This window comes from Protopterus annectens, chromosome 3.part1 (assembly GCF_019279795.1).
Source record: "Protopterus annectens isolate FY-2018-M chromosome 3.part1, PAN1.0, whole genome shotgun sequence".
Taxonomy (NCBI): Eukaryota; Metazoa; Chordata; order Ceratodontiformes; family Protopteridae; genus Protopterus; species Protopterus annectens.
The window spans coordinates 380,480,694-380,498,217 of record NC_056732.1 but is presented as its reverse complement, the minus strand read 5'-3'; the positions used below and the strand labels follow the sequence as shown (position 1 = coordinate 380,498,217).

General features: G+C 40.0%; 1 protein-coding gene across 1 annotated transcript in view; it reads right to left on the bottom strand.

Moving 5' to 3' along the window:
- Positions 1 to 17,524, bottom strand: part of FKBP14 (FKBP prolyl isomerase 14) — a 257,727-nt gene that overhangs the window by 11,558 nt on the left and 228,645 nt on the right. The window contains exon 3 of the mRNA XM_044066847.1: positions 9,259 to 9,386. Coding sequence (XP_043922782.1) covers positions 9,259 to 9,386 — 128 coding nt within the window. The remainder of the gene's footprint in view (positions 1 to 9,258; positions 9,387 to 17,524) is intronic.

Below are 17,524 nucleotides of genomic sequence, written 5' to 3'. Positions count from 1 at the left end.
TATTCACTGTACACCAAGCAGAAGAGAAGCAAATTTATCTCAGCAATCAAGGAATGTTGAGAGACAGGTGCGAGATTCAAGCTGCTGTCAAAGTGTACCACTTACATTATATGTAGAACTACGATAATTTCCTTTGCTTTTACAAGGGTGGATGTCGAGATTAAGGTCTTTGGCTTAAGCAATAAACAATTGTTTTTGGAAGCAAATATAGCCAGGGGAATTGCATTAATTCTGTTCTAAGTGGAATTTACAAAGTTTAAGAATTTACAAGTAGTTAGCAATGTTTTCCATGGCTAACTACTTTTATATGGAAACAAGCTGACTGCAGCTGCAAGCAATTAATGCTTATGAGTTCACAGCATTATTTGCAGAGGGAAATGCAAAATTTAAAATGTACAATGACAAGCAGTTCAGTGAAAAATAAAGGTTAAAATTATGGGAAGTGAATATGAGATTGTAGCCTCCTCAGAAGCCTTAATATGTTGGTGCATTTAATAGAATAGTGCATATTTTAGCCTTATTTAAAGATAGCTATTGCACCTGTTTAGGGTTAAAAATGAACATTTTCTGAAAGCATACAAGCTGCTTTTCACATCAAGGAAGGGAAAAGAGCCAAGAAAAGAACAGACAGCATTCAGTGTAATTAGGAATACAAGTTTTAATCATGCATTTTATCATGGTTAGCCTTAAATTTTAGATTTGGTTATGCCCGTGACTGCAGATGCTGATTTGGGACAATTGTCCCTTTCTGGAGTTAAAACTTCATTTGTTAAGAATGTACATAATTTTGTATGCTTCTTATAAGTTAAAGGATAGTGGTGTTCTGAAAATGTATTTAAATATTTTGTTTGAGGATTTTCATTAAAACAAAAAAAGTCTTGAAAAATGTGACAGGTTCAAATGGAGAGAAGAATCCCGCCAAACAAAAGTGAGCATATAAGAAAAGTTGGAAATGCACAATAAAAGCAGTCATGCATAATAAGTAGGAATATTAGCCTTTATCATAATGGCGACTTTATCCATAGAATCTTGGAATATAAATGGCCTTACATGTAAAGACATGAGGAAAGAGTAGTGAATTATATTAAGAAATGCAATGTGCAAACAATGCTGCAGGAGATGTATCTGGTAAGAAATAAGCATGTGAAGTTGACAAGAGGATTTCAGAATGGATATTTAGCATACTATCAGGAACAAAGGTACAGAAGTAATACCGATTGCTAGAGGGGCTTCAATAGTGATAGAAGAGGGAAGCAAGACAATGGTAGATCCGGGATAGTAAGGGGCTATTGGCAAGGGAAGAGGATTAGATTGGAAGATAGAAGCATACCACCAAAAACCGCTATTAAGGAGCTTAAGAAAAGGGAAGATTACTTATAGTTTGGGATTTACAACAGTGGGGATCTACCAGGACCTAGAAGGGGGAAAAACAACAGAGGGTAGATTTCTGAAGAAATCTGTGAAAATAACTTGGTATGGAAGATGGGGCTTCAGTGGCAGGAACTCTGACCGAATTTACACATTATTCTCCAAGCTACAATAATTGTGCTAGACTGGATAGAAATTATATTTCACATGAATGTGTGTATTTAACTGAAACTTCAACAGACATACAATTTCAGTTCATGTATCAATAAAAAACAATATAAAAATTCAGGGCAATGAAGTAAAAATGAAACACTGGCACCTTCTTACCCATCTGTTGAAAAGAGAGGAATTTAAGGAATGGGCAGTGGAAATTTGAGAGTTATTAGGGAAGATAGAAATTTCTTCAGAAATAATTGCTAGCAAATGGGATACAATGAAAATGACTTTAAAAGCAGGGTAGAAATAAGACAGATATGGTCAAGTAATAATTACATAGAGGGGGTAACAAAGATTGAAGTATTTCTGAATAAGGGGAATCTCAAAGAACAAGAGGAACAACAACTGCAGAATGCCAAAGAAAAATAAGGGAATATTTTGATAATATGCACGAGTTTAGAAAGATTACTATTGAGGGACTATTTTTTGATTACTTCAGGAGCACAAAAAACTTTTAGCGAGGCAACTTAGGGTTGTTACCATACTTAAGAGCCTATGTCAAGAAAAATAAACACAGATCCTATAAAGGTAGAGATACTTCAGAAATTTTATGAAAAACTGCATAAAGCAGGAAAATGTGGAAACCAAGAAAGAGCACAAATGGAAATGTTTTTTGAAGACTTAATTATACCAAGATTCGAGAAAGATGAGGCTCAAAAATAATAGCTAAGATAGAAGATGAGCTAAAAAATGGTGATGTTAATCAATCTGCAGGGAAGACTCCAGGAACAGATGGTATTCTTGGGGAAGTTTGGAAGTTAGGAGGGAAGAAAGTGATAAAGATCTGGAAGAAGGTTTTGTTTAATAGTATTTTAAAAAGGGGAAACACCAGCATCTTGAAAGAAAGCTTTGGTGGCCGTTTTACCCAAAGGGGATCAAAAGCCATCACACCCAACCCGATATAGACCCTTTGCAATTTAAAAACCATGACTTTATAGTATTTTATGTCTATACTAGTTAAAGAAAGGCAAATGTGTTGCCAAAATTGATAGGTATGAAACAATGTGGTTTTGTGTAGGGCAGGCAAATATCTGGCAACATTAACAGAACAGTGATGATCCACATGGAAGCAGAATACAAGAAAGACTTCATAATGTTGTTGTCTTGCTGCAGAGAAAGACTTCATAATGTTGTTGTCTTGCTGCAGACAAAGACTTCATAATGTTGTTGTCTTGCTGCAGAGAAAGACTTCATAATGTTGTTGTCTTGCTGCAGAGAAAGACTTCGTAATGTTGTTGTCTTGCTGCAGAGAAAGACTTCGTAATGTTGTTGTCTTGCTGCAGAGAAAGACTTCGTAATGTTGTTGTCTTGCTGCAGAGAAAGACTTCGTAATGTTGTTGTCTTGCTGCAGAGAAAGACTTCGTAATGTTGTTGTCTTGCTGCAGAGAAAGACTTCGTAATGTTGTTGTCTTGCTGCAGACAAAGACTTCGTAATGTTGTTGTCTTGCTGCAGACAAAGACTTCATAATGTTGTTGTCTTGCTGCAGAGAAAGACTTCATAATGTTGTTGTCTTGCTGCAGAGAAAGACTTCGTAATGTTGTTGTCTTGCTGCAGAGAAAGACTTCGTAATGTTGTTGTCTTGCTGCAGAGAAAGACTTCGTAATGTTGTTGTCTTGCTGCAGAGAAAGACTTCGTAATGTTGTTGTCTTGCTGCAGAGAAAGACTTCATAATGTTGTTGTCTTGCTGCAGAGAAAGACTTCATAATGTTGTTGTCTTGCTGCAGAGAAAGACTTCGTAATGTTGTTGTCTTACTGCAGAGAAAGACTTCATAATGTTGTTGTCTTGCTGCAGAGAAAGACTTCATAATGTTGTTGTCTTGCTGCAGAGAAAGACTTCATAATGTTGTTGTCTTGCTGCAGAGAAAGACTTCATAATGTTGTTGTCTTGCTGCAGAGAAAGACTTCATAATGTTGTTGTCTTGCTGCAGAGAAAGACTTCATAATGTTGTTGTCTTGCTGCAGAGAAAGACTTCAGTCTAAGCCGGGGTTTTATGAGTAGGACAACAGAAGCATTTTGATTCCCTGATACATTAAAGTTAAGGAGGATATATTAAAGGATCAGCAGCAACAATAAAAGTGGGAGGGTTCCTCTAGATAAGTTGTGCTTGAACAGGAGAACCAGGCAGGAGTATCTGCTTTCCTTTATTTGCTTTACATTTGCAGCCATTGTCAAACAAAATAAGGGACTCAGAAATCTGAAGGATTCAACTAGTACAGCAATCATGAAAAGCTGGCTTTATTTGCAGATATTTTTCTGCAAAGGACATTATCAGTGTTGTGGAACATTTTGAAACGGTTTCAAGTTTCTTTACGATATAACATTAATGAAGACAAAACAAAAGCTACAGCCATAAATTATGAACCCCCCCATAGCTTGGTTTAGTAATACCCATATTTATGGGGACACAAGATTAAGTATTTAAGAGTATACATTAAAAAGGCTTCTTTTTGGCAGCTAAAGATTTGGAAAGAAACTAAACAAATATAAAAATGAGAATCTGGAAGCTCTTATTTATGGACATGGACAGTAAAACAAGTAGCGATAATCTTTAGTTTTATACACAGGTCAGGCATATTTTTAGCATAAAAGTTGTGGATAATAGAGTCAAAAGAATTTCTGTGAGGGAAAGAAAGAGTGTAAGATAAGTCGGTCCTCCCAATAGAATATGGTGGTTTAGGACTACCCAATTTGAAGGAATATTTTAGAGCTACACAGTCAAGTCTCATGTACCCAACATGAGCAGAAGGTTATAATTTAAAGTGGAAATGGATGATGAAGCAGGGTGGAAATTCAAGAAATAAGTGGAGAGAGGGGTTTTGGATGCAGATCCTTAAGGAAAATAACCACCATGCAGAATATTATATTTTCCCAATAAGGATGACTGCAAGTAGGGGAACAGAAAATAGACAAGGGGGTGCTGGAATTTACTGAAGAAAACTGCCAAAGGAACCAAGGTATTAAGAGCAAATAACTACAGAGGGAAAGGTAACAGAGTAGGATGAAGTCAAGAAGTTTAGACTGCAGGTTAGGGACAGCCTTCCGCATCAGAGACTGCAGGTTAGGGACCGCCCTCCGCATCAGGGGTTGATATCAAACTACAGGCAGAGAGAAAGAGACAGGAAAGTCCTAACTGAAAGACCTGCTCTTATAGATTTTTTCAGTAGAATCTAGAACAGAAGCTGCTGTTAAAAAAGGGACAATCTGCAGGGCATATAAAATACTGCATGATAACTATAAGAATAAAAGGAGATTAGAAAAGACTGGGAAGAAAATCTGGACAAGTGATTTACAAAGGAACTATAGAATAATATATGTATGACTCCCAAGTACGGAACAAAATCCTTTAAGGCTTAGAATTTTTACTTGGAATTGCGTGTAAAGTTATTTTTATAGGAGGTGTGATGGGGAAGAAGCGAGTTACTGGGAACATTTTTTTTGGTATCATAATGAGTTGGCAAATTTAAAAAAAATCCCTACAAATTATTGAGGGAAGAGCATATGAACTAAGGGCAACAGGATTTTAACTGCCTAGACATAGTAAGGCCTTACTAAGTTTAATTCTGTTGGCTGCCAAAGAAGCAATTACCAAAACATGGAACTCAAAACCTAAAGCAGCTGTATTAGAAGTACTGAATTTTGTAAGAGAAATAGAATAACTTATGGAATTTGTGGGAAAAATACATGCAGAATAATGCTCAGGAAGGGAATATGGCTTAAGAGAAGGCAGAAATTGAGTGACTGATGCAATGTTGGATTGAAAGACAAGTGGTTATAAAAAAAGATGTAATGTATATGCATAAAATGGGAAAATTTTAATATATTTGCTTTTTTCTTCTATTAACTATGTGCCCATGTCTTAAGGGATATTTTAACAGAGGTGTTTAAAGGCCTGAAAACACTTTCAAAACTTAATCTGGAATCTAAGTAGGTGAGACAAACAGATGAAGGTTGTAAATCCAGCACGGTAGATAAGACTCTAGCCCATGTTGCCTGGTGCTTGAAACCTATTCATTTACAGCTAGGTGGGAAATGTGGTCTCTAGTTCACACACACTGAAGTGAAAAATATACAGTAGTCCTCTCTAGGCTACCTAGCCAGGATCTCACCAAAATTATCCCCAGACTTGTAGTGCGCTTGGTGCAAAGAAGAGGAACCTGGGTTCTCCTGGGCTGGATACATGGCATCCCTGAAGACAGGCTCCTGAGGAAATGATTCTGGCTCCTCCTTCTTAATTCCTTTCCTGGAACTCATTTGGGAGTTTCTGGTGAGGAAATGGCATGCCACATCAGTTCTTTGCCTTTTGGCCAAGATCAAGTGAAGTAATGGGGCGCCATAGGCCAATCTGCTGTGAATTTGACAAGCTTGAGGGTTTCCATAAAAGGAAAAGTCATCCGCTGGTGGGGAGATGTATGGAAGGAAATCTCATTTTTGTCTCCACCTCTAAGATGGCATTCCCAAAGTCCTCTGACTCGAAAGAAGAAGTAGAAGGGGAAGCGAGACCCCAACCCTGACCAAGCTCCAGTATGGAAATGCTCATGAAATGAAAGGACAAAATGCTATGGGTGAGTACTGGATACAGATGAGTGGACACTGGCAATCAGGGATGTGCAAGGCAATGGAGACCTGAAAAGCCTGCACAGTTCCAGACATATTATAAAGCCAGGCTCCAAGACTTCACTCATGCAATCCCTGCCAATAGGTCCTGCTAGACCTCAAACTGTCTGAAGTCTGGGACCTGAAATAGCTCCCTATAAATTTGATTTACTTTTATTTTTATTTTACATTTGTTAACCAGGCTAGTCTAGCTGGATATATTTCCATTTTCAATAGAGGCCCGGGGAAAAAAGCTCCAAGATAGAAAAATTCAAAATATCGTTACAAGGTAAATGAAAGGATTAATAAAAAATAGAACAAGTAATTATTACATACTAAAGATATTTGCACTTGAAAAAAAAACAACAGTAAAAATATTTATACTTAAAAAAGCAACAATAAAAATGTAGCACAGTAAGATTCTTAATTTTTCACATCAAGTAGAAAGATTTCAGCAGTATGTTGATTAGAGTGTAAACAGTACCAGCCTTGCTTACATGAATAAGCATTAAAATGTTTGGAAGTTTGTTTGGAAGAGGAAGAAACAGAGGTGGAAGTGGGTGGTTAGTCAGGGTTACTACAGGGGCATAACCAGTGCGTTTTGAGGTGTTTTTTGAGTTTTTGTTTAAAGAGAGGCAAGGATGAGATTAGTGCTAGTTCATTGGGTAGCAGGTTCCAGTTTTTTCCTGCTGCATTAGTAAACGGAGAGTCACCAGCTATGTTGTTAGACTTGGTTATACTAGCGAGGAGTTTGCTAGACGAACGTAGGGAATTCAGATTTTTATAGGGGATTAAGAGATTGGAGAGTATAGGAGTGGTGTTGGGTTGTTAGAATATCTTGTGGGCAATCGTGAGTTGGGAGATTATCAGATGGTTTTGGAATTCAAGCCAGTCTAGTTGCCAAAGATTCAGACAGTGGTGGGTTCTAATGGGATTGCCAGTGGCGAATCTGGCGATGTTATTGTAGGAAGTTGCTAGTTTAAGGTTATTTTTCTTTAGGTTGGTATAAATAGGTGAGGCATATAGAAGAGTAGAGTGAGCAATCTTGGTTCTGGCTGCTGGGGTTAGGAAAGGTTTTATTCTATACAAGGAGCCTATTTTTCTGTTGACTGTTTTAATGGTGTTATTTATATGGTAATCAAATGTAAGCTTATTGTCAATGGTTATTCCTAACAGTTTAGTGGTAGAGTCAGGAAATATAATAGTGCCATTATTTGAAGAGACTGAGGAATGTATGGGGGAGGACTTGGTAGTAGGGGTAAAGAGAAGGAGTTTGGTTTTTTTGGCATTAAGAAGGAGGCAGCGTTTTGTAAACCATGTTTCTACAGTGTTAAAAACATTTTGAGTAAGAGAATATAGTTCTAATGGAGAGTATGCTGAGCATATTAGCGTAGAATCATCTGCATATTGAATGCGGGTGGCTTGAGGAATTACTACATGGAGGTCATTGATAAATAATGAGAAAAGAAGTAGAGCCCTGAGGGACTCAGATGGTGACTGGCAGAAAGGATGAAATTGGATTTTCCCAGAGAACTGCCTGTTGCTGAGGTAGGATCTGAACCACTTAACAGCATGAGAGTCGAAGGAAAGGGATTCAAGAATATTGATTAAGAGGGTGCGGTTTACCATGTCGAAAGCTTTTGAGAGGTCAATAAAGAGTGCAGATGAGAGGATGTTTTTATTACGGTTTCTATTGATGGTATCTGTAAAGGATAAAAGGGCAGTAGTGGTACTATGTGATGGCCTAAAGCCATGTTGGCAGTTTGCTATTATGTTATGTTGAGATAGATGATGTAAAAGTTGTTGGTGAATGCATTTTTCCATAATTTTTGCTAAAGGTGATAAGAGAGCTATTGGCCAATAGAGTAGTCATTTGAGTTCCCACCTTTATGTAGGGGGATAATGTGGGAGATTTTCCAAATATCTGGAATGGTTCCCTCTTTGATTGTCCTATTTATAAGGATGGATATAGGGTAGGCAATTGCGAGTTTCACAACCAAGAATGATCAAGTACATATATAAATACAACAAATGTTAAGCCTCCCTCTAATGCCATTAATGAATTTCTAGAGTTCACTCCTGATGCTTACATATACCCCTCCAGAGATTATTAATCTGAGTAACAGGATTGCAAACTTACTGTACACACTCTTCATTTAATCTTGCTGTTCCAAGAATCACAATTATAGCCCTCTGACTTTCATAATGAACTCAATTTGAAAATAAACTTGCAGGCAGAGTTACTCACACTAGGTGAGGTTTACAAACCAAAGAGCCAATAATAAAACATGCCGGCTCTCATAATTGCCAGGATACATGCAAGTTTATTGTGGAGGTGCTCCCACAATGCATTTGTACAGGAGGTATCATGATCACTCCCACAGTGGGAAACTTTGTCAAGCGGTTCTTGGTATTGCCTTTGTCTTGCAGTTTTTTTTTCTGCTTGCCAATTGAAAAGTGCATATGTCTAAGAAAGGGGAAAAAAAATACTATTTAGAAGTCACTGAAGATATTCTGTAGACACTTAGCAGTACACTAAATTGTACAGAGTTTGAGAAGTGTTTCTTCAAAAATCAGGACTGGCCATCCTGTATTTTAAGTGAAACAAAAGTGATGAGCTTACACTGGAGAGATGTGCACAAATCCCTTCTTAAGCAACCATTTTCTTCTATTCTCATTAAGATTAGTAACATGCTATCCCCCACCACCCTTTAACTGTCCTTGTAGTCAAGTAGCATACTATTTCTGCAGTCAGACCAGTAAGAAGGCAGCTAGATCATGTCAGACTACATACTTTCTTCTCCTTCTACCTCTTTTGCTAGCAAAATAATATCAAGTATGGATCCATCTTATTGCCTTATTCCCATTTCAAAGGCTGTGGCAATTAGGACTGCTGTCTTATTAAGGAATCAAGCTATAGTAGGCACCACCTTTCTCCCGGCTGGTAGACAGTAGTGAGAACAGTGAGGAAAAACTCTGTCACAAACTTTAATTGTTGAGGATTCAGCTGAACTACAGACACTTTCTAATGGACACTGTTATCTGAACTTTATGTTGTTAAAAAGCAAACTAAAACTACCTCTTGCTTGGATAACCTCCAGTCATCATTAAGGTCCATCTCCTGGAATGAGTCATGTGACCGTGGTCCATTTCTAATCTCCATCAATTCAATGTCGAACACCAATGTACTTTCTGGAGGGATCTTTCCTACAAGAATGTACATCATAAACAGGATTACATTCCATAGGCTTCAGAAGATTAAAAGTCCTCAACATACAGTATTAATCCAAAAGTAACTGTTTTTATACAGTATCACATTAGCAGATCTACTAAGGTGCGTTTAAATAGACAATAAAACAACATCAAATGGCAGAATGGCAAATGTCCAAAGTGCACTGTATAAACATCACAGAATCAAAAAGTATACATACACGTGCAGAATATAGTGTTGACATGGCCAGAGTAAAAATGGCAAATATATCTTTATAACAGGAAAAATTATATTTTCTTTTGTCTAACATACACCGTACCCAAAAGAGGCAGCAATGAAAGTGAAAGATTTGGACCCACACTCAAATATTTGTTGAACATACAACTAACTGAACAAATTATGCAAGATAATTTTTCAAGCCCTGACAAATGGAAATTAGCATCATTTGACCTAATTTTGTCGCTTGGCAACAAACATTAGTACTTCTGCTATATCCTGAATGAAACAAGTTCATGGGTTCTGATGACCACAGGTAAAATGCAATTAAATAAAATCACAGTAAGAGTAGATGTTCAAATAGGATATTTGCTGCAGGACTATAAATCTGAGACCTTAGCCACAAAGACATCAGTCACTGGTCAGATCTTTTCCAGCAGAACTCTCGGCTAAGATGAACTGCAGTTTTGTGCTGTGTTCTTTATGGGAAAATTAGCCACACAATCATAAGATCTTGCACGCAATTCTATTTTTTTTTTAAAACCCTCAAAGGCATAAAATAGAAACACTACTGGAGAAAACTGTACCAACTATAACAAATACAATTACTGGGAAAATGCTTAAACACTATCTCAATCTAAATTATAAAACTGGCAATATCAAAAAGTACAGTTGTGGAAGTAATCTTTCCATAACAGTAGACGTTACAAATCACTATTGCAGTAATAACTGATGGGATGTATCCTGCCAAGGACACTGTACGTCTGCCCACTCTACAAAAACGTAGGCACAACTTCGTCTCACACTATGCCTGCCCACGACCTATGCATGAGACTATATGCCGATACTGAAGGGGGCACTTTCTAGCCGCATCAAAAGACTGGGGCCAATACTTTAAGAAGATAGTTTCAGAAGAGTAAAAGAAAGGTGGAATGGACAAGAAAAGGAATTCCACCCTGGCTTAGAATAGAGAAACAATGGAGTGGCAGAAGGGTGCATAATACTGCAACAGTGATCTACCTGAATATCTACTATTGTACATTTTTCTACAACCCTACTACATTTATTAACATTATCACTGTGCAGTAATCTTAACTGATGGGAAATTCCCAGACCTTTTATGTAGATTGGGTGGAGGAGTACTGTAATCCTTGAGGAATGGTTATGGTAAACCCTGTTCTGGCTCTAGAGAAAATAATACACCTATTTTGTAATGCTTGGTAAATGTATTTGAAGACCATGTAATGGTTTCTAAAGTAAAATTTTGAGTCAAGACACTTGAAAAAAGGATGAGAAGCAGCTTTAATGGTGGAATTTGCAATGGAAGGAAAAAACAAAATGGCAAGAGAAATTCATTTAGGTATGTTTTATTCCTTGAAAGGAAATTAACACTCAGATTTCCTAATGCTTTTAGTTTTGTCCAAATAGAATCTTAGTTTCCTGTGTACATATAATAAATGAATAATCTATTCTTCCTAATTTTGAGGATTGTAAAAATGCAAGGAGTTTGAGAGACTGATTTAAAGGTATTGCAGTACCCTCTAAGCATACAAGGGTTAGTCCTGAATGTCTCACCCTGTCTATGGAATGCCAGAAAAGACAGCTGGAAATAAGGGCTTGTAACTCGGAAGCCTTTTTTTTTGTAACTGTTAAGACTACAAGTGGGACTATTTTTCCAAGGGTATAATTTGGTCCCAAGGAGGAAGAATAGAAGTCTGCCTGATTATCAAAGTCTTGGGTCCTGCGTCGGTTGCGGTCTCCTCTTCCATGATGTCAGGTCAGGGGTATAAAGCATGCAGCCGACGCAATTACATCAGTTTTTCTTGCCCCAGATGTCAGGTGCCCCCTTAAAGGGAAGCAATTATATACAAGGTTACACCTCCAACAAAAAAGCAAATACACCAAAAAGCTTTAAGCATAGTAAACAAGAATAGAGGTATAGTCAATAGAAGTCAGGGGGCTGGAGGGAGGGTAACCAGGATTGCAACAGTAAATGCACTCGAACATCTACATTTATGGTAAGTGTACACACAACTGTACTATGTTCTTCGGGTTTCACTGTTGCAGTCATCACATTTGGGTAGATTCTCAAAGCTAAAGATGGGAGGTGGTAATTAGACAGCATTAGGACCAGCTATAAGGCCCTGCATGACTGCAGTGGCAAAGCCAGCTCTGGATTTAAAAAAAATTTGCAAGTGGTAATGCTTGGTGAAGGTATGTACAGAACTCCAGGTAGCAGCTTCTAGGATTTCCCTGGTAGGGACACCTCTGAGAAAGGCTGTAGAGGTAGATGCAGCCCTGGTTGAATGTGGTCTTATCCCCTGTGAGGTAGGGTTTCCATGGTGCTTATAGCAGAAATGAATGCAATGGCCTATCCACTTAGAAATGGTTTGCTTTGAAATGACCTTCCCCTCTGCCCCTGCAGCAAATGCAACCAGCAGTTGTTGAGATTTCCTGAGAGGCTTAAAATCTAAAATTGTCTGTGCACGTCCAAGGAGTGCAATATTCGTTCCCCTTTGTTCTGTGGATTAGAAAAGGTTGGCAAATGAATGTATTGATTAAGGGCCACACTGGATACCACCTTGGGCATAAAGGAGGAATTGTTCTTGAGGGACACCCTGTCCGCAAGAAAGATGATGAAAGGCTCCACTGCCATGAGGGCCTGTAATTCAGACACCCTTCTTGCTGAAGTGATGGCTAGAAGGAAGGCTGTTTTCTAAGAAAGGAATTTCAACTCTGCATTTGCAGCTGGCTCAAAGGGAGGTAGAGTGAGCTTTTCCAATACAAAGTTAAGGTCCCAGGCTGGAGTAGAGGCTCTCCTGGGTGGTCTTAAGTTTGTGGCCCCTCTGAGGAATTGCTTCAGCTGTGGATGAGAGAAGAGGGGTGGCTCTGTATTGTAATGTGCTGAAATGGCTGAGGCATGAATTTCAATGGAAGAAAAGGAAAGGCCCTTGTGAAGCATCTCAGTTAAGTATTGAAGAATATGAGGTATGTTGGGCACTGCTGTGCCCATCCCCTAAGTTTGGCTCCAGGAACAGAATCTTTTCCATTTTTCAGCATAGGATTTTCTAGTACTAGGCCTCCTTGCCTCCAGAATGACATCCATCACTTGTTTACTGAGGGATGGTAACGGAGAGATCAGGTAATTAGCCAGGCTGCAAGGTTCAGGGTTTGAAGCTGTGGGTGCAAAATCTGGCCCTCCTGCTGGAACAGCAGGGCAGGGGTCTGAGGCAGGTGCCATGGTGCCAGCAGTGACACACTGTGCAAGAGGGGGTACCAGTGTTGGCGTGGCCAGTCTGGTGCAATCGGTATTGTCCTTGGTCTGTCCTGTTTGATCTTCAGTAGCACTTTAGAGAGGATAGGCAGAGGGGGAAAGGCATAAACATGTTTTCCAGGTAAAGGACAGGGCATCCACTTTCCAAGCTTGTTTGTGGGGATAATTTGTCCAATTGGTAGTTCTAAGCGGTGGCAAACAGGTCTATCTCTGTGCTCCCCCATTTGTTTTTCAACATGTTGAATATCTTTGGTTCCAGTTTCCACTCGTGTGGGTCCATTGTCGTCTGCCAGTGTATTTAGCTTTCCTGGCAGGAATTGAGCCTGTACGTGCACTTGGTAGCTCAAGGCTGTGTTCCACAGAGCCATGGCTGGTCTGCAGAGAGGGTATGAGTGGGTTCCCCCCTGCTTATTTATGTACCACATAACAGTTGTGTTGTCAATCTATCAATAATTGTCCTGGAAGAATGTGGTCCTTAAAGACTGTCAGAGCATTCTGTACAGCTAACATTTATTTTTGACTGATATGCAAGTGCACTTGACTTGGGTTCCATTTGCCCTGAATGCACTGCCCTGCCAGGTGAGCCCCCCATGCATAGTCTGATACGTCTGTTAGGGTTTGGCGGCAGGGGGTAGAGTGAATGGCAGTCCCTTGTTTTGGTGGCAGGCCTCTGCCCACCAAAGGACCTCTATCTTTAGACAAGGTATGATAGGAATCAGTGATTCTAGATCCTGAGAATGTTGACACCATAGGCTTTTTAGATACCATTGTAGTTTCCTCATATGCAGTCTTGCAGATGGAATTAGTAGAATGCAAGAGGCCATGAACCCCAGGGCTTGCAGTATTCTCCTTGCAGATAGCTGGGTCTTTGTTGCCAGTAGTTTGAAGTACGCTGTCAAATGAACTTGTTTCTCTGGCAGTTGTATTCAAGCTTGCTCCCAGGATTACAATTTGTTGTCAGGGTACAAGATTTGATTTATTTTTGTTTATGTGTACCCCAGAGAAGTTAGCAATTTCTTTACAAATGCCAGATGATTTAATAGTATGTCCTGGCTTTCTGCCTGAATTATACAATCACCCAGGTATGGGTATATTTGAATATTTCTTTGTCTGCAAAATGCAATGACTGGAGCTAGGCACTTTGTGAATATCCTGGGCGCAGTAGATAAGCCAAAGGGCAGTGCAGAGAACTGCATGTAGTGCATGTAGCCCGCTCTGAAGCATAGGTATCTTCTGCAAGATTCCTTTATTGGGATGTGCAGGTAGGCTTCCTTTAAATCCAGTGTTGCCAACCAGGCATTTTGCCTAGCATGGGAAGCAGCTGACGAAGAGTTAGCATCTTGAATTTTGGGATTACCAAAAATGTGTTTAGGATAGACAAGTCCAGGATAGGACGCCATGAATGGTCTTTTCTGGGCACCAGGAAATGTCTTGAGTAGAAACCTTGCCTCCATTCTTCTTCTGGGACAGGTAGAATAGCCCTGATACTTAAAAGAGAGAGAACTTGCTTTTGAGCCTCTGCCCACTGATTTGGGGGTAGATCTGGCCAACCGTTTGGGGCTGGTAAGGAGTGGAAGTAGAATCTGTATCCTTGGGAAACTATATTTAAAACCCATTTGTCCTGGGCAATGAGTTCCCAATTTTCTGCATGCAGGGCAATCTTTCCCCCTAAAGGAACAGTCAGGTGAGCAGGGTTTGGAAGGTTTAAAGTCAAGTCATTGAGACAGTTTACCATAGGGGGGAGTCTTACTACTCCCTGGTTTGGAAGTGGTAGCCCCCACTGCTTAGGCCTGTGAGTACCTTGGGACTGAAGCTTGGGTGTTCTGCTAGTTCTGGGTTTGGACTGAGAAGGCCTGGAAGAGGCAAGAAAGGACCAATTCTTAGAGGGCCAATGCCTACTAAATCTGGGAGGCTGCACTTGCAGGACATCTTTAACAGTTTGCATAGATTTAGCTTTTTCCTCCATCTTTTTAAGTACTTCTTCTGCTTTGCTGCCAAACAGGCAGTCTTGGTTTAAGGGAGCATCCAGTAATTTAGCTTTAACATGATCTGGCAAAGATTGCTCCTTAAGCCAAGCATGCCTTCTAAGTACAGACCCAGTGACAGCAAAACCACATTGCAAAGTAAGTTCTCCAACTTGTTCAGCAGAATGCATTAAATCCTGTAATTCTTTATTTTCAGCAGTCAGGAATCAACATCATTTGCTGTTTAAGCAATCCAGTGATATGCTGTTGATACATGTAGCATATTCCAGTATGCAAGATTTCACCAAAAGAGTAATGCTCTGGAGGGGAAGCAGAGGGAATGAAGTCCTCTGCATCAGAATCCTCATAGGTAGATAAGGGCAAATCCTGGTCATCAGAGAAAACAGGAATTTCAGAATCCTGATCAGAAGAATCAAAAGGAAATCATTCCTAGGTCTCTTAGATGGAGAAGGGTGGCTTCCCCTGATTAGAGTAATAAGGTCTTCAACTATTCTTATCATTTGTTTTTTAGGCATAGGGGCCTGACCATGCGGTCTGGGCATGGATCGAGTTTTAGGCCTTGAAGAAGAAGATGGCGTCGGTTTAATATGCAAGTCAGTAGGCCTGAATACACCCTCAGAAGCCGGTGCCTGCACAGCGGCTCCGGACCCATCCAAGGTAAAGACATCCGCAGGTTCCACAGTCGAAGAAGCATCTTGCGGCATACCAGACTCTGAATGGGTCTCAGTAGAGGCCTGCGAATCTGAAGTAGTGGGTATCAGGGGCTGCGAAAGCACCTCACTGAGTACCAGCGAACTGGTGACTAGCTTAGGAGAAGTGTCGTCGGCAGCTTTGGACCTATGCGGTCTGTCTCTGTCTTTATCTTTGCGTTTTTTAGGAATGTCAGTAGTCGGGTGACTTACCGAAGCCATTTCTGGATAATTGAACAGAGTACCAAAATATTTAGATGCAAAAATGAACAGACGACGAATAGTACGAGGTTTGAATAAAGCACAATACCAACAGCGAGGTATGTCGTGGTCTGGGCCTAAGCAAGGAATGCAGCACGAATGAAAAATCTTTGAGGTATTTGCTTTCCACAAGAAATACAATTGTTAACTTTTACTGACATCGGTTTAGAGCAAGAAAAAGGATCCCAAATGGGGTACTTAGCTTAGTTGAAGACTTCGGATCTGAAACTCGAAAACGAAATTTTCAGAAGTCGGCCGACCGGTACTTGCGAACTGCTTCTGCTTCAGGCACCGCACAGCAAAAAAGACTGATGTAATGGCATCGGCTGCATGCTTTATACCCCTTACTATCTGATGTCATGGAAGATGAGACAGCAACTGATGCAGGACCCAAGACTTTGATAATCAGGCCGACAGAGCTACCTGCAAGCAGATAACCCAAATGTGATGACTGCAACAGTGAAACACGAAGAACGTCATAAGCAGGCTGAAATTACACAAATGCACCTTCACTGAAGTATATACTAACCCAGAGCTGCACAGCTCACACAAATATTTGAGTATGAAAAGTATCCTTGCTTGATAAGCATCCAGTCCTATGTTCTGGCACCACACACATCTCTTCCATTACAATATGTTCTTGTTGCAGGTTTTCTAACCTTTTTATAACCTGAAAGGGATTAGTAGCCTATTCAGATTGTGAGATTCAGTGTCTTTAGGTATGGATGAAATAAAGATCCCTTCTGTTGTGTGCACAAGTCCATCATGTGGGGTAATGTGGCAACTGCCCTTGGAAAGATAGAAAAGGAAGAACCAGTGCTGTACTGGCCAAAAAGTAGTCACAAAAGTATTTTCAGATTCTTGCTCCAAATCTTCAGAAAGATATATGGAATGACAGGAAAGGGAGGGAAAACAGGAATTTCCCTTTCCATGGAAAAAGAAGTGTACATTCTCCAGGCTTCCTTGTAAGGAGGTCTGGAGCAAAACAATCTGAGCTGATCGCCTCCACTCCACTCTGAACAAAGTGCTCTGTCCCCGGGGGTACCCCACTGATGGCCAGTCTGTTGGAAGACCTCACTCCAACATCCATTCATGAGGGTTCGCCTTTGATCTGCTCAGGAAGCCTGTTATTGAACTCAGTTCTGAAAGAATAGACACTGCTTGCAGGAAAAAGACTGTGGTGAACAGCAAGGTTCCATGCCATCATTCCCAGCATACAAAGGTGGCAGGACTTTGTTCCTCCCCATTTGTTAATGCACCATATTACACTGGTGCTGTCTTAAGATTTGAATAGTTCTTGGAGTCCAGAGGTGGTGAAGAGTCTTGGAGCAAAACAGGGCATTCATTTCTTTGAGGTTTTTATGCTTTTTCCTGCCTTGTTTAGATACAATTCCCTGAACTTCAAAACCTTTTGAACAAGCCTGCCTAGCCACGTCTGAGGAATCTAGTCATTTAGTCAGTGTCTGTGGCTCAACAGAGACCACACTCACCATTGGTGCTGGAAGTCCAGAAGACTTTGGATTCTACTTCCATTCCTGTTGATTGGATTGCTGACATTACAGTGCAGTATTTGGGGGGTCCTGCACTCCTGAATGCGTTGTCCTTTGGATGAGATGTTAAACAGAGATCCCATCTGCTTGAGATGGCAGTAGCTAAGGTACAAGTAAAAGAGATTCTACTACATGTATCGAAAAGAGTAGGAGAAGCTC